The sequence below is a fragment of the Eleutherodactylus coqui genome, chromosome 11 (assembly GCF_035609145.1).
Source record: "Eleutherodactylus coqui strain aEleCoq1 chromosome 11, aEleCoq1.hap1, whole genome shotgun sequence".
NCBI lineage: Eukaryota > Metazoa > Chordata > Amphibia > Anura > Eleutherodactylidae > Eleutherodactylus > Eleutherodactylus coqui.
Genome location: NC_089847.1, coordinates 77,305,503 through 77,327,841, shown reverse-complemented (window position 1 = coordinate 77,327,841; position 22,339 = coordinate 77,305,503). Strand labels below are relative to the sequence as shown.

At 47.4% G+C, this 22,339-nt stretch overlaps 1 protein-coding gene and 1 pseudogene across 1 annotated transcript in view; both read right to left on the bottom strand.

Annotated features, from left to right (window-relative positions):
• Positions 1-711: 711 nt before the first annotated feature.
• On the bottom strand, positions 712-6,428 carry LOC136581978 (WD repeat domain phosphoinositide-interacting protein 2-like; annotated as a pseudogene).
• Positions 6,429-13,051: 6,623 nt separating this feature from the next.
• The window catches only part of LOC136581723 (uncharacterized), a 63,180-nt gene continuing 53,892 nt past the window's right edge, over positions 13,052-22,339 (bottom strand). The window contains exons 8-12 of the mRNA XM_066582347.1: positions 21,429-21,500; positions 18,035-18,087; positions 16,737-16,801; positions 13,187-13,213; positions 13,052-13,125 (exon numbers count right to left, since the gene is read on the bottom strand). Of these exons, the coding sequence (XP_066438444.1) occupies positions 13,052-13,125; positions 13,187-13,213; positions 16,737-16,801; positions 18,035-18,087; positions 21,429-21,500 (291 nt within the window). The remainder of the gene's footprint in view (positions 13,126-13,186; positions 13,214-16,736; positions 16,802-18,034; positions 18,088-21,428; positions 21,501-22,339) is intronic.

Genomic DNA, 22,339 nt, shown 5'->3' with positions numbered 1-22,339 from the left:
GCGGGATGCAGAAGACAAGCGGGGACACTCCGCTTGTCTTCTGCATTCTCCGCTGGCAGCGCAAGGTGATCGCTCATCTTGCACTGTAAATAACACAACGATGATCGCTCAAAAGTCGTTTGAGCGACTATCGTTGTGTCTAAATGGGCCTTTTCAACGGGACTGCTCCATTCATTCGGACATCACTGCGAGAGAAGACGCAACCCTCCCAGTGACAGGAAGAGGCGTACGTGAGACACTGTTCTTGAGATAGAAGTGGGTCCAAGCAGTGAGATCCTCACTAATTAGTATGTTATCCCCTATCCTGTGGGCAGGAGGTGACTTGAAATCTTGGCAGGGATTATACCATTTTTTTTTTTACATACATGACATATATATTTTTTACATGAACTGGATTTAAAAGGATCACAAAGTTAAATGGATTCAGCAGTTTCTGTCTTTCTACATTTGGGTGCCACAAAGCAGCATGCTAAGCAACAGACCATCTCTTATTGTGGCAACCAAAATAGCTAAACATTGCATTGAAAGTGAAATGCAAATATCAGAACTTTTCCCATTGTTAAAAATAACCAACTTGTATTTTGCAGAACTTTTTAAGTGCATTGAAATTTTTCATGACCCCTAAAATAAGGGCATAACAGCAAACACAAGAGACCCTGAAATCTCTTCCTATAGTTCTGTGCCTATTAGGAACAGCTAATACAGTCATTTTCACTCAGTTCTAAATACTATGGGTGGGTTCTCACTGTCTTCATCCGGACGAAGAGCATGGGTGTCATCTTCTAAGTTCGTCCCACCAACAGCTCCCAGTTAGTCAGAAAAAGCATGACTTGTTGGTGATGTTGAGAAGGCATCTTTTGTTGCTGCAGCACTATAGTTCTTTGAAACAAACATTCTATCATGTGATGCAGACACTAAGATCTCACTGACAGGTTCCCATCAAACTTGTGTTGCTTCATTAGTGTGCAATCCCCTCCCTCTTGTGGGTCAAGGTTGTAGACGTACAGGTAGCCATCTGCAGCAGCAATTAGAAGTTGTGAGATCTTCTGAATTACTGCCAGCAAACAGATTAGAAGGCAGAAGAATGGTTAATGCAGCTGCCAGGGAATGGTGGATGGGTTGAGGATAGAATAGGGGGCAGCAACCCGTAGTAGGAGGATGTAAATCAGGATTAGGAAGAGGTGGAGCTAGGGAGAAAAGAGAAAGAAGAAAAAAAAAGGACAGCAGTTGGAGCAGATCGAGTTGAAGACAGTGGAAGAGGACGTGAAAATACAAGAAGCGATGGAAGACTTACGGAGAAGATTCGGGAGATGGTGCAGTAGTACGGCACCGGGTGGCTGCAGCAGCTTCTGGAAACTTGCATGATGACGAAGACAGTGGGGGCGGTGGGGGGGGGGGGGGAGCAGGAGCAGCCAGAGGTGGATGGAAGAGCCACGAGGTGTATGTCTCAACAGCGACGAAACCCACCAGCGCAACTCAGCCCCAGCCCGGCCGTGCAGCAGGAGGAAGGAAACTACGGCGGCAGCACTGGCTGGTGAGAAGCGGAGGAACGTGCAGGTGCACAAGGAAGCAGGATCCGTTGGCAGAGGCAAGAGAAGGAGGGGGGGAGCAGGCAAACTCAAGAGGATGTTTGGCAGGGGTAGGCGGCACCATGTGGCTGTCCAGCATCGTGACTCGGCAGCAGCGAGCCGACAGAGGTAGCAGGTGAGGGGGGCGGGAGCAATGAGATGGTGAGCTCAGGGACAGACAGCAGAGATATTAGGCAGGTTAAGGGGCGGGAGATGAAAAAGTGAGCGGCTTGAGAGCAAAGGGGAAACTGTTTAAAGATCGCACGCGGGGAGCAGGAGGCAGAAAGGCCGCACCAAAGTGACTTGCAGGCTGTGGTACAGAGGGAGTTGTGAAGGAAGCAGGGCCACAGTGCAGTGGGTGCCATGACATAAGAGATCGTAGCCAGGGTGTCAGGTGCACCACGGTTAGTGACGGGAAAAGGGGGGAGCGTGGGGGTTTCAGATAGTAGGGGATAGTAGCAGGCATAGTGATGGCAGGCAGCCTTTCTTAAAGTATAGGCATTGGGCGTGAGACCGGCTTTTGAGAGAGCACAGTATATCTTCTTCCTTTGCCGTATTAGGACGGCATCATCAGCGGGTTGAGGACAGGTGCAGGAGAATACATGTGCCCAGGGAGGGTAGCAGTGGTGGGCTGAGCAGGCATTTGGGTTAGCCTTACCGCAAAGGGTGCCATCGTTCCTCGCCGTCATCTTCTGAATCTTTGGGCGATGGGTAGGTCCAGCATCAGAGGCGTGAGCTTGAGTCAAGTCAACTTGGGCTCGCCCGGAGGTCGCTGGAACAAAAGTTTTCAGGGCGCTTCGGCTGGGCGCAGGCATGAGCAGCATGCATCAATGCAAAGCAGGAGGCGATACGCCGGAAGATTTTGTATTGACAAAAGAATTTGCAAGTTTTTATTGAAGTCTTTTCACAAGCAGATGAGTCATTCTAGCGCTCCTCTCTCAGAAGAGAAGACGGTGGACCAGGTCTTGTGTTTAGCTTTTCTGGGTATTGAGATAGATCTGGTGAAGATGGTTTTTCGGTTGCCGGTGAAAAAGAATGCACGCTTGAGACAAATGGTTGAGACAGTGAGCGGCTGCAATAGAGTGACGTTACATCAGATACAGGTGCTCCTGGAGCTACAGAATTTTGCTTGTAAAAGTAATACCGATGGGTCGGACATTTTCAAGAAGGCTTTCTGTAGTGATGGTGGGAGCAAAAGAACGGCATCACTTTGTGCGCGTAATGCGGGTCGTTTGGGCCGATATCCATATATAGAAGGATTTTCTGCAATTGTTTAATGGGCAGGTCATGTGCCAAAAAGAATTATTCAGTGTTGAGCTCAGTTTGAGCTCAGATGCATCGGGAGCTGTCAGTTTTGGGGTTATTTTTGGTAACCATTGGTGCAGATCGTCTATCCAAGGAGTTGGATAGGCAGGCAGTTGACTAATATAGCGGTGCAAGAGTTTTTTCCCATTGTGGTGGTGTTTAAAGTGTGGGGCTCAGAATTGGCGGATCAGAGGATATGTTTTTGGTCCGATAATGCATCGGTGGTTCAGGTGATAAATAAGCAATCCTAGTCTTCGCTCCCCCCTGGTTTTAGCGTTGTTCAAATGCTTGCAATTCAACGTGCGGTTTCAGGAAAAACATGTCCCAGGGTGTCAAAATGGAGTGGCTGATGCACTCTCTCATTTTGAGATGGTGACATTTAGGGATCTTCACCCGACGGTGGATGTCGAGGGGGGTACGCTGCCCTTCTTTCTTATGGGAGATAGCAGAGGAGAACTGCTGAAGCTGGTTCATGCATCAGTATCGGAAAGTACATGGCGAACCTCCCGTGCTATTTGGCCATTGTGGTTGTTCTCTGCAGGAGGGTTTTTTCTGGAAAAGAAACGGGCTCGGGCAGTCACGTTGGGCATGTTTGCGGGAAAGAAGGGTTGCGGTGCATGTTGCGAAAAAATATCTGTTGGGCGTTGCATTTTCACTGTGCTTGCACAGAACGCCAGATGTGGCTAAGGAATCCGTTTGTGGAAAAATCGTGAAGGGATGGAAGAAGGAGTGGTGGCGGGTCGACACCCACCGCCCCATCACCTTATCTCTGTTAGGTCGGATTTCGGAAGTTTTAAAGGAAACGTGGTCATGAATCCGAAACGTTGTTTAGGGTTGGGTTTGCGCTTGCGTTTTTTGGGGCCACTTAGGATTAGTGAATTGGTTCTGGCTAGCAAGTCTAAATTGGGTGGTTTGAGGTGCAAGGACGTAGTTGTGGCAAACAGTGTTTTGAAAGTATGCGTGACAAAGGCGAAGACTGATATATATAGAAGAGGCAAGTGGCTGTCTATCAATGTGTTGAACTCTGAATAATGCCTAGTTGGTTTAGTAGTTAGATATTTGATCCAGCATAGAAAGCGACCAGTTCTTAGTGCACGCTTCGGTCTGCCGTTGGCACGCTTCCAATTTGCAGCGGTCTTTCGGTTATCTTTGAGGAAGCTGGAATTCAATCCAAAAGTGTTCGAGACACATTGCTTCAGGATCGAAGCAACTACAATGACAGATGCTTGTGGGGTGAACGCGGAAGAGGTTGGAGAGATGGAACGCAGGTAAAAAGGTTGAGGAGATGGAAATAAGAGGTGTATAGGTTGTACGCATGGCCGGACTTAATGGTGTTGTAAGGTTGTTTTAGTTGGGTAGCTGTGTGTTACAGTTGGTTTATGTTTCGATATGGTTATTCCTTTTGGTTATTATGTTGCAGCTGCAGTTGCGTGGCATGTGTGGATAGTTGGGCACTCATACATGCATTGGGCTGGAAGAAGAGCGGTGGTGCGGTCAGTCGGAAGAGACTTGGGATGGTGTGATTGTTCACTGGCACGGTATTAGAGTGATCCTGCTTATTCACGCTGGTGGTAATGAACTGGGAAGTGTCAAGTTGGGAGAATTGCTGGTGCTTATGAAGCAAGATATATTGCGATTCCGATACGGTTTAAAAAAATAAATAAATAAAAGTGTTGGTGTGGTCCGACATAGTAGCAAAAAGGGTATGAAGAAGAGCAAGAAACCCAGAGGCAATAGATAGGGTAAGAAAAGTGGCAAATGCGAAGGCATCGAAGTTCGTTCAATCATTGGGAGAGATAGCAGTGAGGCATTGTTAGTTAGAGGGGAAGGATTGGGATGTCTTGTGGAAGTATGGCGTTCATCGGAATGACACTGGTTTGGATATTTTTCTGTCAGGTTTGCAGGATGGCTTGGAGGCAGCGTTACTGCTGGCAGGTGCGGTGGAGCGGAGTGCTGCATAGGGGTATGCTACATCCTTCATGGCTGAAGTTCTTTCTATCCCAACAATGCTAACAGAAGAAGGGTGGTTTGCGGGCGCCTTTTCAGATTCAAGAAAAATCCGGAATTCTTAAGCATAGAAAAGGTTAAACGTTTTATAGAAAGTTAAAATTCTTAAAGTTAATAAAGCTGTGGCCTACCCAACTTTAACCTTTTCCAGTCAACTGTCTGACGTCTGAAGACATTATGATTTAAGGCTGTACAGCTCCGAAGTTGGAAGACGTCTGTCGGGGTTCTCTTACTGTATACTGCTAGTCTCTCTGCTGTCGGAGCGTAGCCAACGTGTCACCTCATGCAGTACTGGCTTTAGCCAGCAGATAGCGCTGTTGTATAATGGCAGAAAAAGAGTAAGCCTCCTAGGAAAACCAGGATACAAATTGGATTGGAAAGTGTTAAAAAGCCAAATTGCATGGAGTTTTCAGTTTAGAGTAAGAAGGGGAGCGGAATTGGAAATTGGGGGTAGTACTTCCTGACGAATCTGTGACCGCAGAAAGGCAATCGAATGGTGGCAAAAGCTTGACCCTGGGTAAACTTTTTAAATACTTGAGAAGGTGGAAGCCATAATGAGGTTTCCGAAGTAACCGGTCCAGCTGTTAGGTTCTTCTGCAGGCTTTTTTTTTAACCATCTCCAACTTGAATATATGTAGAGTCTCTGTCACTTGAGCAGAAAGAAACGCACCAACCTTGCTGAATGCCAGTGAAAATATTGTCGCACACCTTTTTATTCTTCACCTGAGCACACATAGGCGATTTACGAGAGAGAGCATCACCTTGTTCGAGTATCTGCTGCATCGTCCCTGAAGATTCAGGGGGGGCAGAGTTGTGCCCCCAAACCCCCCTCCGAATCTTCAGGGACGAGCCAGCAGTTACTCGAGAAAGGCGATGATCTATCGAGTAGATCACCTTACTGAGTATGCTCGCTCATCTCTACTACTGACCTTGAATGGAAAAAATATGGATAACTGTGCCCTTTTCTGAAGCTGTTGCCAGTTTTGTGCCACTCGCATCAAATGTTCATGGCGCCAGAGGGCTGTTGTGGGCCGGGATCATATTCTCAGCTCTCATGTTAACAGTGACAAAGACCTGGACTTCTCCGATGGTGGCGCTCCCAGAATAGGCTAGGTAGCAGTTATCTCCATTAATGGACAGGGTGCAGAGGCCTAAAAGGTTGGGGTGTGCTTCTCAGATAGTGTGTAGAACTTTCATGTCTCATATGTTGTGCATGTAGAGATATTCTTCCGAACATACAATCGGTCTCTGTTTAGTTTTACTTATATAATGGTGTTAGAATAGCCGTAGTTGCAGATCTCAGTTCTTAAAATGACATACTTTAAGTTTTCCAGGTGCTCTGAGATAGACAATAGCGGACTACAAAAAAAGAGCCATTCCACAATGCAAACGTCTTTTGTTTCGGGGCATTCATATATTTGCTCCAGCTTATCCACAGAAGGCAGAGAGAAGAACTTGTTGACAAATTTGACACCAACTGCTAATGAGGTGAAATTAGCAAGCGAGCTGTGTGGCCCTGGTCTCCATGTTCTGCCGGGCCAGGTTCATCGTGAACCCAGGAATGCTGCTCGGGATGGCGGGCAGGCACTACTCTGCTGCGCGCTACGTCTCCTGCGGTCGCTCATTGCTTTTTTAACGGCTTCCATAACAATTTTAAATACAAAATACTTACTTTTGAAGTGGTAGACAATTTCTTTTTTGAATGCTGTGAGGATTTTGTTTCTGGTTTATCACAAGGGATCTTAAAGGGGTTGTCCCGCGAAAGCAAGTGGGTCTATACACTTCTGTATGGCCATATTAATGCACTTTGTAATGTACATTGTGCATTAATTATGAGCCATACAGAAGTTATCAGAAGTTATTCACTTACCTGTTCCGTTGCTAGCGTCCTTGTCTCCATGGTGCCGTCTAAGTTTCAGCATCTAATCGCCAGATTAGACGCGCTTGCGCAGTCCGGGTCTTCTTCTTTTCTCAATGGGGCCGCTCGTGCAGGAGAGCGGCTCCGTGTAGCTCCGCCCCGTCACGTGCCGATTCCAGCCAATCAGGAGGCTGGAATCGGCAATGGACTGCACAGAAGCCCTGCGGTCCACCGAGGGAGAAGATCCCGGCAGCCATCTTCAGCCGGTAAGTAAGAAGTCACCGGAGCGCGGGGATTCAGGTAAGCGCTGTGCGGATTTTTTTTTAGGTCCCTGTATCGGGTTTGTCTCGCGCCGAACGAGGGGGGCTGTTGAAAAAAAAAAACCCCCCGTTTCGGCGCGAGACAACCCCTTTAAGATCTTGAAATTTTCCACCACATGATGTTTTCTACGGGTAAAAACACAATAAAACAATCCAAACATTACAGGTTACAGTGAAACTTAGATAAAAATTGGGCATACTTGGACCACATGCTGTATAAAGGCTTATTCACACGAGCGTATATCGTCCGACGGTTTCACGGCTGGTTGATATACACTATTATCTGATGCACGGGCTCGGCGTATATGCCATCAGACAGGGGGAGACAGTGCAGCTCTGCTAAGCTGTCTCCCTCTTCCTTCCCCCTAACCGGCTTTCTGGAAGGTGAGGAGGAGGTACGGGAGCTAGTGTGCTGAGCTCCCACCCCCTCTCCGCCCCTTGCAGCTGTTTGCAATGTCCAGGGGTGGGACAGAGCAGTGCCTAACTCCACCCCACCGCCTCCTATTGTAAACAGTGCAAAGGGGTAGGGAGGGGAAGAGATGAGGGAGGGAGTTTAGCAGTCCTGCTGCTAAACGCCCTCCCACCTCCCTTCTCCGGCGGCTGTAATTGGCTCTCATAGGAGTCTATGGCAGCGGCCGTAGTCCGGCCAGGAAGATAATTCCAGGACTATCTTTCCTGCTCGGCGTGAATGTGCCTGTCGGGGGGCTTTTACACCACTCGAATACGCCTGTGTGATCTGATGCATTGGAATGCTATGTAACAGATGGTAGCTTATATCGTCCGGCAGTGAAAACATCGGCTGAAATACACTCGTGTGAATAAGGCCTAAGAATGAATGTCATATTCTGTGCAATTAATAAGGATGCCCACAACCATAATTACACCTGTATGTTAGGTTTATGAAAATACCAATAAAAATCATTGGAAAGAAAATACTTCCCCTAGGTACCATATGATGGTCCACTCAATGTTCATTACAAATTGAGCATTAAAAGCACCCAAAAGTGTGCCTCTTACAAATAAAGGTAAGATTAGCACACCTAGGTGTAAAAGGAGGTCATGTGCACAGAAAAAGGGTGAGCTCAATTCCAAGACAAATGAGCAATGACAATCGCACACCAGACACCTTGTAAACCGAAATCCTCATTATTAGACACTCATATTAAAAGGTCCATACACAAATGAAGCCACTACTGCACACGCCAACATGTTTTGAGACATCACGAATGGCCATGACGAAGGACTGATGACCTAAACAACTCTGCGTGTGCAGTGGTGGCTAATCCCATTCTATGCATTTTTTAATATGATGGATTTTTACGGCCAATTGTCCTTTAAATCCACTGAATCTGCTGTGATACCTTTTAAATTTGTCATAATCTGTGCGCAATGGTATGTCCCATTGATTCATATAAATTGAATTGACTCTATTTGTACTATATGTCTTTTTCTCATCACCTCCCCCAAATAGCTTTCTCCCTGTCTGATCTTAGTGTTGCTGGACACTGTTTTTGTAAGAGGGCAATAAAGCCCCCCCCCCCCATCTTGTTCATTAGCCATCTAAAGGTGGGTCAGCTGGTTGACTAGTGAAATTTAACAAGCCACTCCCAGCTAAAGTCCTGTAGCCAGAACTTTAAAGCCAATGCTCTCCTCCAATGCCTCACCAGAGGCTGCCTCACCTGATGTCTCCAGCACTAAGTGTCCAGCAACAAGTGTTTGATGTTGTCGAATGATGCAGTTATACAGCGCAAATGGACAGAGCAGGAGACAGGTAACATGCACAACTGTCCACAGCCTGGAGGAAAATACTCTCCTCTTTGCACTGATCTCCTTCACTATCTTCTTTTCAAGCCTTAACACTTTCTTCCAACGCCCAGCCCCAAAACACTCCATCCACATCAGCCCCTCCCTCCTCTCCTCACCTATGTATGGCTCCCATGCACTGTTCAACTTCCTAAGACGCCTTCAACCCCCCAATACTGCAAAGAAACACCTCAGCCACCCACACAAATCCCCTAGCCATGCACTCACCCTTGTTACCCTGCTACTCCTAGCTGCAGGGGACATATCCCCCAACCCAGAACCACCCCGTACTGTTCTCTACCAAAATGCCCCGCCCCTGCCCCATTCAAATGTGCCCTATGGAACTCTTAATCTGCATGTAACAAACTCCCAACTATCCATGACCTCTTCACCAGTAAACGCTTGAACTTGCTCGCCCTCACGGAAACCTGGATACAGCAGTCCGATTCCACCTCCCCCGCTGCATTGTCCTATGATGGCCTGCAGTTCTCCCACACCCCCAGATCGGATGACAGACGCGGCGGAGGGGTAGGCATCATCCTCTCCCCAAACTGTACCTTCCAGGTCATTCCCTCAGCTCCCTTCGCTTACCTTCCACTCCTTCGAAGTCCACACCCTGCGACTCTTCCGCCCACTGCCTCTGCCTGTCGCAGTTATTTACCGCACCCCCCCCCCCCCCGGTCCCATCCGCCTGTTCCTAGACCACTTTGCTGCCTGGCTCCCCCACTTCCTATCCTGTGAAATCCCAACCCTCATCCTTGGTGATTTCAACATCCCTACTAACGACTCTAGCTCCTCATCTGCCTCCCGGCTTTTAACACTTACCTCCTCCCTTGGCTTATCGCTAATCTCTGACTCCCCCACTCATAGAGATGGTAACACTCTCGATTTAGTTTTCCTCCGTCTCTGCTCTGCTTCTCACTTTACTAACTCACCACTTCCACTCTCAGATCACAACCTTCTCTCTTTCTCCATCTGGCACCCTAGCATCTCTCCTGACCCTCCTATCTATCGCACCTCTAGGAACCTCCAGTCTGTCCGCACTAAACAGTTTGCCGAAACTATTCAGTCCTCCCTATCCCCTATCTCTCGCCTCCCCTGCCCTAACCTGGCAGCCGAATACTACCACACCACCCTAAGCCGTGCCCTGGATGAAGTGGCACCGCTCGTGACGCGAGCCGTCAAACGCAGACCACGGCAACCCTGGCTCACGTGCCAAACGCGCTTCATCCGGCAGTGCTCTAGGTGCGCCGAGCGGCTGTGGAGAAAGTCAAAGTTGCCGGCAGACTTCCTCCACTTCAAATTCATGCTGAAAACTTTTAACCTAGCCCTTCACCATGCCAAACAAGTTTATTTCACCTCCCTTGTCTCCTCACTATCCCACAACCCCAAACAACTCTTTGAGACCTTTCACTCCCTCCTCAGCCCCAAAGAATAGGCCCCTGCGACAGACCTGACTGCTGGAGAACTAGCTGCCTATTTCAAAGAAGAAAAAAAACAAAAAAAAAAAGACAACATTCGAAAAGGAATCTCTGTAAGCTGCATGGTTAGCCCCGATCCCAGTTTGATCAGCACTGCATCCAGCACCTACTCACTACGCTAGAACCAACGACAGAGGAAGAAGTCTCCAGGCTCCTTTCTGCTGCCCGCCCCACCACCTGCGCTAGCGACCCTCTCCCCTCTCACCTCCTCCAGTCCCTTTCCCCAGCTCTCATTACTCACCTCACTACAATCTGCAACCTCTCCCTAACCTCTGGCACTTTTCTCTCCTCATTCAAACACTCCATTATATCCCCTCTGCTTAAAAAAACCAACCCTGGACCCAACTGATGCTGCCAACTACCGACCCGTCTCAAACCTCCTTTTCATCACCAAATTACTGGAACGCCTGGTCTACTCCCGCCTTACTCGCTTTCTCTCTGACAACTCGCTCCTCGACTCCCTCCAGTCTGGTTTCCGCTCTCTACACTCGACCGAAACTGCCCTTACAAAAGTAACAAATGACCTGATGACTGCAAAGTCGAGAGGTAATTACTCCCTACTAATCCTCCTTGACCTGTCTGCTGCATTTGACACTGTCGACCATAATCTCCTTCTCACTATGCTCCGCTCTATTGGTCTAAAGGATACTGCTCTCTCCTGGTTCTCTTCCTACCTCTCTGACCGCTCTTTCAGTGTTTCCTTTGCTGGTTCTATCTCTGCTCTACTTCCTCTCGCTGTTGGGGTACCCCAGAGCTCGGTCCTTGGTCCCCTTCTCTTCTCTATCTATACTGCCCCAATTGGACAAACCATCCACAAATTTGGCCTCCAAAACCATCTCTACGCTGACGACAACCAACTATACACCTCCTCTCGTGGGATCTCTGGACCATTCCTCCAAAATATCACCGACTGTCTGTCCGCTGTCTCTAACACTATGTCCTCCCTTTTTCTCAAACTAAACCTCTCTAAAACTGACCTCCTTGTCTTTCCACCTTCTAACCGACCTCCCCTCAACATCTCTATTCCAGTGTCTGGCACCATCATAAGCCCCAGACGGCATGCCCGATGCCTTGAGGTCACACTGGACTTTGACTTCTCCTTTGCCCCCCATATCCAATCTCTGGCCCAAACATGCCACATGCATCTCAGAAATATTGCTAAAAGACGTCCATTTCTAACCACGGACACGCTAAAGACGCTCGTGGTTGCCCTCATCCCCTCCCGGCTTGACTACTGCAACTCGCTACTCATTGGCCTCCCCCGCACTAGATTAGCTCCACTCCAATCCATACTAAATGCAGCAGCTAGACTCATTTTTCTATCTGGCTGTTACTCAGACGCCTCTGCACTATGCCAGTCGCTGCATTGGCTGCCCATCCACTGCAGAACTAAATTTAAACTCCTCTACCTCACTCACAAAGCTCTGCATGGCGCTGCGCCACCATACATAATCTCCCTACTGTCAGTACACCACCCAGCGCACTCACTCCGATCTGCTAACACACTCAGACTAAACACCCCTGTAATACGAACCTCACATGCTCATCTACAGGACTTCACCAGAGCAGCACCCATCCTCTGGAATGCTCTACCCCAAGGCATCCGGACAATTCCCGATGCACGAAACTTCAGACGTGCCTTAAAAACGCACCTCTTCAGGGAAGCATACCAAATCTCCTGACCTAGTCCTCGCCCCTCCCTATGGTGCCCCACCCTGTTTGCCTTCTAATAAATGATCTGTACATGAAATTTCCTATTGCCTGTGTTCCCCAACCCCTGCACCTCCTGTACCACCCTCAACCCATTTGTGTCTAACCCAATGTATCTCACATTTTAATTGTTGCAATTGTTGTATTGTTTTGCATTTATCTATGCCTGAAAGCGCTGTGGAATAAGTTGGCGCTATACAAATAAAGATTGTTATATTATTATTATTATTTATTATTTAAAAATGTCCCTACACCAGTTTCTGCATGCTTAAAAACCGAACGACTAGCCGTTCAGTGTAAACAGTCGTTCAATTATCAACGACCGCTGCTTACAGTGAATTAAGGCGGGCGGGGGGAGAACGCTCACCAAGCCCCCAGGCCTCTCTGTTAGCCACGCTGTAAGCAATCCAGCGATACTCGCTCCTGTGTAATAGGGCGGGAGCGAGAAGACACAGGGATGTGCTGTTGGGAAAGTTTTCACTTGTCCCGTGTAAACGGGCCTTTAAATGGGTATTGTGGTTTCAACAAACTGCATACATCAATAGTACAAGCAAAGATATAAAAAAGCACTTTGTAACAGAAGGAGAGAAAAATGCTTCAATTCTCCAGTTAGCAGCCCCTTCTGCTTCCCCATACACTGATCATACTCTCTCAATTCCCAGGTACAATAGATCTCCAGTGAGGCAGAGATGAAGACACATTATCATCTTCAATGATGGATCAGATTAAAGTCCATATTCTTCTATGCAGGAAGGGGGGGGGGGGCAGCAGAGACATGACGCCCATTAACACGGAGACACAAAGACAAGCTGTGGTAGCTTCTGGCAAGTGTTTTATGGTCTCAGCCTAGTGTTAGATTCATATTTACAATACACCCAGTACTGCTCTATGTCTTACATGCTGCCTATTCTGATATTGTGTTACAGATATATAGGGGAACAGAATCTCCTCTCTTCTATTGAAATAGCCCAATATTACTTCATGAAATGTATTCGTTTTCTACTTGTGACCATCTAAACAGGCTCCAGTGGTTGTAGCGGATAGCATTGCTAGTGCTACATGCAGAGTAGAACCTAAATGAGAAACACCTTTTTATTATTAACTGGATGTAAAATATATTGACATTCACCTTACACTGTGTTTCCTCAGAGTCGTCCGCTTCTAAAAGAGATCAAAAGGAAAAAAATAATATGCACAACGCACAGGCAATTCTTAACTGTAAGCTCAATTCTCAGTTTTGCATGGGAAAGATATATATTTATATTAAAGAGCTCGTCCCAGTGACAGCTCATCTGTAAAACTCCTTTCTTCGGCACTAAGATAACAATGATATAACCGTCAGCGCTCATTCCTCTACACCTATATGTTTACAGGCTGCAGTCCTGCCTGATTTGCAGGATGTCACAGCGAAGACCTCATGAGGGGCCACAGGACACAGCGGGGAGAGTTCAGTATATAACTGTTTTTTATTTTAGTGCATGGGTAAGGCGTTTACGGTTAAACCAACGTGGACAACCCTTTTAAGCCTGAACAACACAATGCAACCAATGTAAGTATATACCTTATGGGAAGATTTTTAATGCTGGTGGTAACCTTGATCATGCTTCCTGGAATTAGTAAGGACTTCCCAGGCAATGCTCTCCATCTGGTTACTATCCCTTACTTTCTTCCCTCCACCAAGTTTCAGCACTGTCTCACCACTCTTATAAATGTTCCTACAGACAGAATATCTCCTACAGACACTTATACCCGATAGGCATACCTGCCCATGATTTGACGGGCCCTAATCTGTCTAACATTGTTAAATAACTTACATTCTTTACTAATTTTTTTAACTCTCAAGAAAAAATAAATGCTGTCTATTGAAATTTTCTTCAAAAATTTGTCAAGTGAGCAGCTGCCGTTTTATTTATTTATTTTTTTAATAGGAGTTCTCACCAAAAAAACTTACCACCTATTCACAGGCTAGGGGATAAGCATCTGCCCAGGGCCCGGATGTCTCTGCATAAAAGGAGCAGTGGTCACATATGCGCAGTGATAATCCATTCATCTCTACACGACTACCTGAGACAGACTACACCACTCGGCTATCTCTGGCAGTCCCATAAAGATGATTGGTGCAGTAGTGTGTACACATGACCGCTGCTCCATTCATATCGGGAGACTCAAAACCCCATTCCAGTGTTTGGTGGTGGTCCTAGCAGTCAGACTTGTCACCTATTTTGAGTACAAGCAACAGGTTATTGTGAGACAACCCCTTTAGGCCGCCTACACACGACCGAGTTGGACTCCGCATGCGGGAGCCTGCAGTGGAATCAGACCCGGTGCCCGGCCGGCGTCTGCACATAACTGTTATTTCGTCTTTTCTCCTGTACTGCGGATGGTCCGCACGGCTCGCAATCGGACATGCGCAGTACAGATTTCTTTTTTTAAACTCTTGCTTTTCACGTGTGATTGCCTAGCGATGATGTGCAATCCGCGACCTTTCCAGAATGTTAACTGCGGAAGTGCCGTGGGTCGGGCGGCTTCCATTAAAGGGGTTGTCCCGCGATGACAAGTTAAGTTAAACACTTCTGTACGGCCATATACATGCACTTTGTAACATACATCGTGCATTAAATATGTGCCATACAGAAGTTATATACTCACCTTCCCTGCGCTGGCGTCCCCGTCTCCATGGTGCCGTCTAATTTCAGCGTCCTATCGCCCGATTAGACGCGCTTGCGCAGAAGGGTCTTCTCCCTTCTGGTCTGTCCGGGCACAAGTGGCGTTCTGGCTCCGCCCCCTTCTACACATCATCGTGTAGCTCCGCCCCGTCATGTGTGCCGATTCCAGCCAATCAGGAGGCTGGAATCGGCAATGGACCGCACAGAGCCCACGGTGCACCATGGGAGAAGACCCGCGGTGCATCGTGGGTGAAGATCCCGACGGCCATCTTGGAGGAAAAGAAGGAAGAAGTTGCAGAGAGGGGTTTCAGGAAAGTAATTTTTTTTTTTTTTTTTTAATTTCAACACATCCCTTGGGTTTGTCCTGCGCTGAACAGGGGGCCTATGCAAAAAAAACAAAAAACGTTGCGGCGCGGGACAACTCCTTTAACTTCAATAAAAAGCATCCGCACAAAGAAAAAGCATGCTACAATTTTCCTCCACGAGCGGAAAACGGCATGTTGCTGTCCAATCACGTGTAATTGGTTTGAATTGGTGTGGATTTCAGATTCAAACCGGTCAAGTGCAGGCAGCCTTACTCAGAAATCCCATTGTATAGCGATTCATTTTAAAAAGTAGTAACAACCTTTTCCCATTTCCATATAGTTATATTTTAAATGCTTGGAAATCTCAAGGTCACTTTAAAGGGGTACTTCTAGTGATTCAGGGTGAGTTATATGCTTCATAAGGCAATTATATGTAATTTTGCAATACAATGTTATCACCTGTTTCACAAAGCTGCAAAAACATATTGCCTGTGGTTTCCACCTCTTAGTTCTCCATTGGTATGCAATGGTTACAACCTGTATGCTCTGCGGTTTCACTCGTCAGACATACTCTGCGCCTTTATATTCTTTAACCCCTTAATGACATGGCCTATTTTGGCGTTCAGGACCAAGCGATTTTTTTTTTTTGGTATTTTTCCATCTTTATTTTTCAAAAGCCATAACTTTATTTTTCCGTGGACGCAGCCGTATAAGGGCTTGTTTTTTGCGTGTTGAGCTGTAGTTTTTATCGGTGCCACTTTTGGGTACATAGACAATATCGTAAAAATTATTATTATTTTTTTTATGATAACAGGGAGAGAAAACGCATTAATTCTGCCATAGATTTCTTTCTTTTTTTTACAGCGTTAATCATGCAGCATAAATGACGCACAAAATTTTTTCTGCAGGTCGGTACGGTAACAACGATACCAAAATTGTTATTTTTTTTTAGGTTTTTACACTTTTTTACAATAAAACCCCCTTTTTTAAAAAAATCTTTTTGTTTTCTCTATAGCTGCATTCAAAGTCCTGTAACTTTTTTATTTTTCTATGTAAGGAGCTCTATAAGGGCTTATTTTTTGCGAAATGAGCTGTAGTTTTTATTGGTACCATTTTGGGGAATGTACGGCTTTTTTGATCACTTTTATAGCATTTTTTTTTAGGCAAAATCCCAAAAATTAGCATTTTGCCTCTGTTTTTTAGCGGGTTTTTTTTACGCTTTTTGTTGTACAAAATAAAAAGCATGTTCAACTTTTTGTACACGTCGTTATGGACGCGTCAATACCCAATATGTGGGGTTTTAATTTTTTTCCCCTTTTTTTATGCTAATATTATAAAAAGCATAAAAAAGGGGGGTTTTTACATTTTTTTTTATATATATATTTTTTTTACACTATTTGAGTCCCTCTGAGGGACTTGCAGCACTGTGCCTATGATCGCTGTCATAAGGCATGGCAGAGCTACTGCTCTGCCATGCCTTATCGCTTGTACAGCGATTATAGGCACAGGCAATACAGGACGCCAATGTCTGGCGTCCTGTTGCCATGGTGACAGGCCGGGCTCTCGCGATGACATCGTGAGAGCCGGCCGGAGACTCAGAGGGAGCGTGATCCCTCTGTGAACTCTTTCCCTGCCGCGATCTACTTAGACCACTTAAACGATGGTGGTGGTGCGGGTCGACAAAAAAACCCAAAAGATTTATTAAGAACTTACCATAAAATCTTTCTCTCATCATGTTCATTGGGGGCACAACAAGACCTTGGGTAGAGCTTCTGCCACTAAGAGGCAACACGAAGCATAAAAGTTAACTCCTCCCACTAGCTATATTCCTTCTGTAAGCACTAAGCTAGCTCAGTTTGCATGCAAGCAGTAGGAGTGGCCAAGTGAGGTATGACAACAATAGTTAAAACAAGTTCTAGTTCTTAGGCATTATTTGTTAACGCCATGTGCGACTTCACTGAGAACACTCCAACCAAGAGGAGTCTATGTTACAGTCCTAATAAGAGGCTGGGTGGGGGCCGTGTCCCCCAATGAACGTGATGAGAAAGAAATTTTATAGTAAGTTCTTACAAAAATCTTGTTTTCTCGTCTGCATGATTGGGGCACACAGCAAGACCATGGGACGTTCCAAAGCAGTAGAAGTGTAATCGGCGCTTTAACCGCGACCAGCGTTAATGGATACCTAGGCATCCAGCATGCTTAGAGATGGAGCATAAAGGGTCCTGAGTAATGGTCCCAGCCGCCAACTGTGAAAAGGCTCCCGCCGAAGCACCCGCTGCCCAAGTAATATGTGCTGTAACACGGCCTGAAAATATGATGTCCCTGGCACGGTAACCCAATACTGCCACAGAGCGGAGCCAGAGTCAGGAGCCCGCCTTGGAAACCCAAAGACACAATTTGCGTTGTCCAAAATAACAGCCTAAAGCCAGGGCAACTGGCGAATGTCACTTGATAGAAGTAATCTTGCAAAGTCAGACTTTCACTTGTGACCGACGCGTCTTCTGGGACTAGCGGCTATTGTAAACTGAAGTCTTCATTGACGCGGATCCCAATACCACATGCAGTGAGGTAACATACAACAGGTTGATAACCATCTTCTTCTGATCTCAAAGAAAATTCCGACCGATAGCACCCCTTGCTCAGGAGACGAGTAGCCAAAGGGAGCTGGACGTGGCGTAAACACCAGCGGCAATGGAGCTAAAATTCAAAGAGCTGCGGGCCTTGAGTTCTCGACCTAGATGAACGGCAGGGTCCGCTGAAATGCAGCCTGTAAACACCCAGCGAGGCAGGCGGTCGTTAAACAGCACCACTAGTGTTGAAGCGGGGCAGCTACAGCTACGAGAGAGAACAGGAGATGGAGACGTGGCTCAGAAAACACCATTAGTATCAGTCCTCTGAGATGGTGGTAATGGAAACAGCATCCATCTTCTGCATGAAGCCTATGGTTTTTGAATAAGTCTAGCCTTGGAAATCGCGTCTCTCTGTCTTGTCAACTAGGGTTGGCCCCTTACCAAGAGGTCATCGCAACCGCATGACTAACGAGGCACCATAAAATTTGGCGTTCCTGCAAGATAACAAAATTACATTAATCTCACTGGTCCCTTTGTGGAAACATCCAGAGTCGAGAGGGACGAGTGTTAAAAATTGAAATCAGTATCATTTTATACTGTTTCACGGACTCCTGCAAGCAATAATGCAGGAGGATCACAGCGTGCTTCTGGATCCGTCTGGTGTAAAACGCTCTGTCTCTATAAGGTATAGTCCAAAAACTGAACCTGACATGTGAAAAGGCAAAAACTTTTATGATCAGCTGCTCTCAGCCATAAGCTGCCTGTCCACGGGCGTTGAGTCAGCTGACGGATCTCGGCGGTGATCCTATCTGACAGATAGGCACACTGCTGAGAATCCCAGCAACTCGCAGCATGCTGCGTTTTTCCGTCCGCGAGCGAAGAATTGCTATGATTCTCCGCTCGTGGACAGGGGGGCTGCGCTTTCCATAGCAAAGCATTCCCCACGTCCAGATTACCACGGTGGGGAATGCAATCCAAAAACGCCCGGGGACAGGCAGCCATACTGGTTTAGGAATCCCCCGCAAACTAGAGGACCTTGAAAAATGGTGATTTTGCATAATTGCTGAAGGAACCCAGCAAATGCTCTGCTGATGCCCATTCACCCGTCTAAAGGGAGGCACGTCAGCTATAGAGCGAATTGACTCCCATCAAAACGAGGCACATGAAGATGCCTGACATGCCCACTCTTGTGCTTAGTGAAGCAGGCATCGGACAGGCTCCAAAGTTGGACTAGAACCCTACACATTGCACCTGCGTAGAAAGGATCGGTGGAGAAAAAAAACGCTCTAGGAGTTAAATTGGAGACTGCTCTGACTATGGCAACCGTCCAGCCAACCAACAATATAATAGAATTTGTGGCCCATTTTGCAACTGAATCAGGGTTAGCAGCAGACTCCGTTTCAACAGGTATCACATTCATGCATCACAGACGACATGAGCGACCAACGTCTGCATGGACATGGCTAACGGAGCACACAGTCCAATGTTCCTAGAAAGCACTAGATGCCAATTTTGGTGCGGAGGCCGCCTTGAGAGGGATCGGACCCATATTGGTTCAGCGTGTCATAGAGCTGACCAGAGGGGAGCTAGTAGACGGACATACAGGCCACAGGCTCCCTGTTGGAGGGAAGACCCCCAGACTACCACTATACTTAACAGAACAAAACTGTTCGTAAGACGAGATATTCCTGACTGACTGAACGTCCATCTCGAATTGTGGTGAGACGGCACATGGTATGTGTCTCTGGACGGCCGCAGCCTGCGTCTCATCCTGTATATCATACTGTTAAATGTACGGTTGCAGCACACTGTATCATACCTATATACTCACAAGGGTGCAAATTTCAGGGCAATGATGCAGGCTTCACCAGATGAGGACTAGTCATCCAAATATGTTCAAGTTTACCAAATGGTTGTGAGCAGCATCTGGGGTGTAGTAAAAAAAACAGGAACCACCAATCTCAAAGGAATTTTCTTCCTTATTGTCCCATTTTTGCACACAGCAAAGTTTCGACGGTTATACAACAGTCTTTATCAAGCCAATGGCAGAATCATGAGCAAGGAGGAGGAGATACTATGGTGCGCCTAGGATTATGGCTCACTACATTTAGGGGGGGGGGGGGGGGGGAGAGGGAATGAGCTTTGCAAAAGATCATAGCTTAAAGGGGTTGTCCCGCGGCAGTAAGTGGGGTTAAGCAATTCTGTATGGCCATATACATGTACTTTGTAATATACATCGTGCATTAAATATGTGCCATACAGAAGTTATATACTCACCTTCCCTGCGCTGGCGTCCCCGTCTCCATGGTGCCGTCTAATTTCAGCGTCTAATCGCCCGATTAGACGCACTTGCGCAGAAGGGTCTTCTCCCTTCTGGTCAGTCCGGGCACGAGCGGCGTTCTGGCTTCGCCCCCTTCTACGCGTCATCGCATAGCCCCGTCACGTGTGCCGATTCCAGCCAATCAGGACTTGAAAAGTCCGTGCCCCTAGCCGGAGTAGGAGCACCGTGTGAGAGGGCGGGGGGGGGGGGGGGGGGGCGCGGGGCCGTGCTGACAGCGGCGCCCGGGAGAGAGGGGCGCGCGGCGCCGAGCTGACAGCGGCGCCATGTGACTGCTCGGCGGCACTTTCGAAAGGTCCACCGAGCGCGGCGCCATGTTGACAGAGGCGCGCGGGGCCGAGCTGACAGCGGCGCGCGGCACTGCTGAGAGGTGCGCGGCGAAGATCATCTTGTACGGCCGTCATGGCCGAGCCGCTTCGCGGAGGCTCACCTGGCGGCGCCATGTTGTTGGGGGAGGATCGCGGGCGGAGTATAGCATCCCTGGCCGCGAACAGGGCCACCTGCAAGCTCGCCGCCGGCGCGCAGCAACAAGATAATGTGCAACAAGCTACCTGACAGCGCTACCACAAGCGCGGGCACTATCCATTTCTGGCCAAAAGCAGCGCTTTCAAGTATAACACGCCGGCGACACAACAAGCCGCGAACGGCCAGGCCGGCAACCACGTGCACAAACACGCCGACACAGGCCAAGTCCCCGCACACACCCAGCAGCAGCCAATGCAAAAAAACACAGACATTACGGTCCGCACGGCGGCGGACTAAAAAAACAAACCCACATACTTACCTCTTGACTGAGGTAGGGTGGCTCCCGGGCTCCAGCAGAGCTTCTCCCCATCATCACCTGCCTTTGGTGGGGCAGTGGATGCCGGACCATAAATAAGGGGGGGGCTCTATGGCTGGCGGGTCACACTCAGTTTGGTGGCCGAGTGTGCCTCCTTTTCTTCAGAGGGGGCCCGGCAGATAACAGATATCTGTAGTTACGTCTGTTCGCCGCCCTCGGTGGGTTAACGGGGAGAGTCCTGCCTCCCCATTATGCCCTGGCCTTCCAGGAAAAAAAAAAAAAAAAAGGAAACTAATTGAAAAAAATTCAAAAGAAAGAGAAAAGTAGTCTCAGCAGGAGAGACAGTCCTGCCTCCTAGACACTAAGCAAAAAACTGAGCTAGCATGCTGCTTGCAGGAGAGGTATAGCTAGTGGGAGGAGTTAACACTTTTTTATGCTTAGTGTCGCCTCCTAGAGGCAGAAGCTATACCCAAGGTCTTTGCTGTGTCCCCCAATGATAACAGACGAGAAATACAGGGTGATGATAATTAAAAAATAAAAATATTTAACTTTTTAAAAGTTCCAAATTGAAGTTTTACTGCTGGTAAAGCTATTGAGTTATAAATTAAACGATGCATAGGGTAAGATGTCAAAGGATCATTTTTAAGTTCAGATTACTCAGGAAAGGAAGCAAAAATATCTAGATGTAGCTAAAGGCTTCTATGCTTCAGGTTTACAGCAAGAACAAAGCACAAAATAAAAGAAAAATTACCACGAACGTGCTCTTCGTCAACAAAATCTTCTGATGTCTGAAGAAATAAGGGACAAAGTTAGCAAAACAAGCAATGGAAGGGGTATTCTCAAAGTATCAAAGAAGTCTGTGTACTTACAAAAGAAATTCATTAGCTTTGGAAACAGTAGCTAAGAGCCCATTTTTATGTAACTAGTAATCATTAGGAAATTATAGGAGTCAGACCTTATCTGGAATACTGTGCAATACTGAGCGCTCAGCCAATTACAGCTAGTGCTTAGCTATTCAGCTGTGGCAGAGGTCTGCGGTATTCTCCCTACGTTTTCAAAGGGGCTAGCGCCGCTGCCCCCACTGAAAACAGTGGTGTTCCAGCGCTTTTCTTGCGCTGCGAGGCGAGTGTTTTTACTTGCTCTCGCTGCGCAAGAGAGAATATAACGCCAGAGAGTGTCCGCCCTTACCAAGATGGTGAGGGGTCTGCAACTGATGTCCTATGAGGAACGGTTAAAGAATCTGGGAAGGTTTAGCTTGCAGAAGAGTAGGCTGAGAGGAGACTTAAAGGGGTTGTAAGTGGGGTTATACACATCTGTATGGCCATATTAATGCACTTTGTAATGTACATCGTGCATTAAATATGAGCCATACAGAAGTTATTCACTTACCCACTCCGTTGCTGGCGTCCCAGTCTCCATGGCTCCCTCTAATTTCAGCGTCTAATCGCCCGATTAGACGCGCTTGCGCAGAAGGGTCTTCTCTTTTCTGGTAGGTCCGGGCACGAGCGGCGTTCTGGCTCCGCCTACTTCTACGCGTCATCGTGTAGCTCTGCCCCGTGCCGATTCCAGCCAATCAGGAGGCTGGAATCGGCAATGGACTGCACAGAGCCCACAGTGCACCATGGGA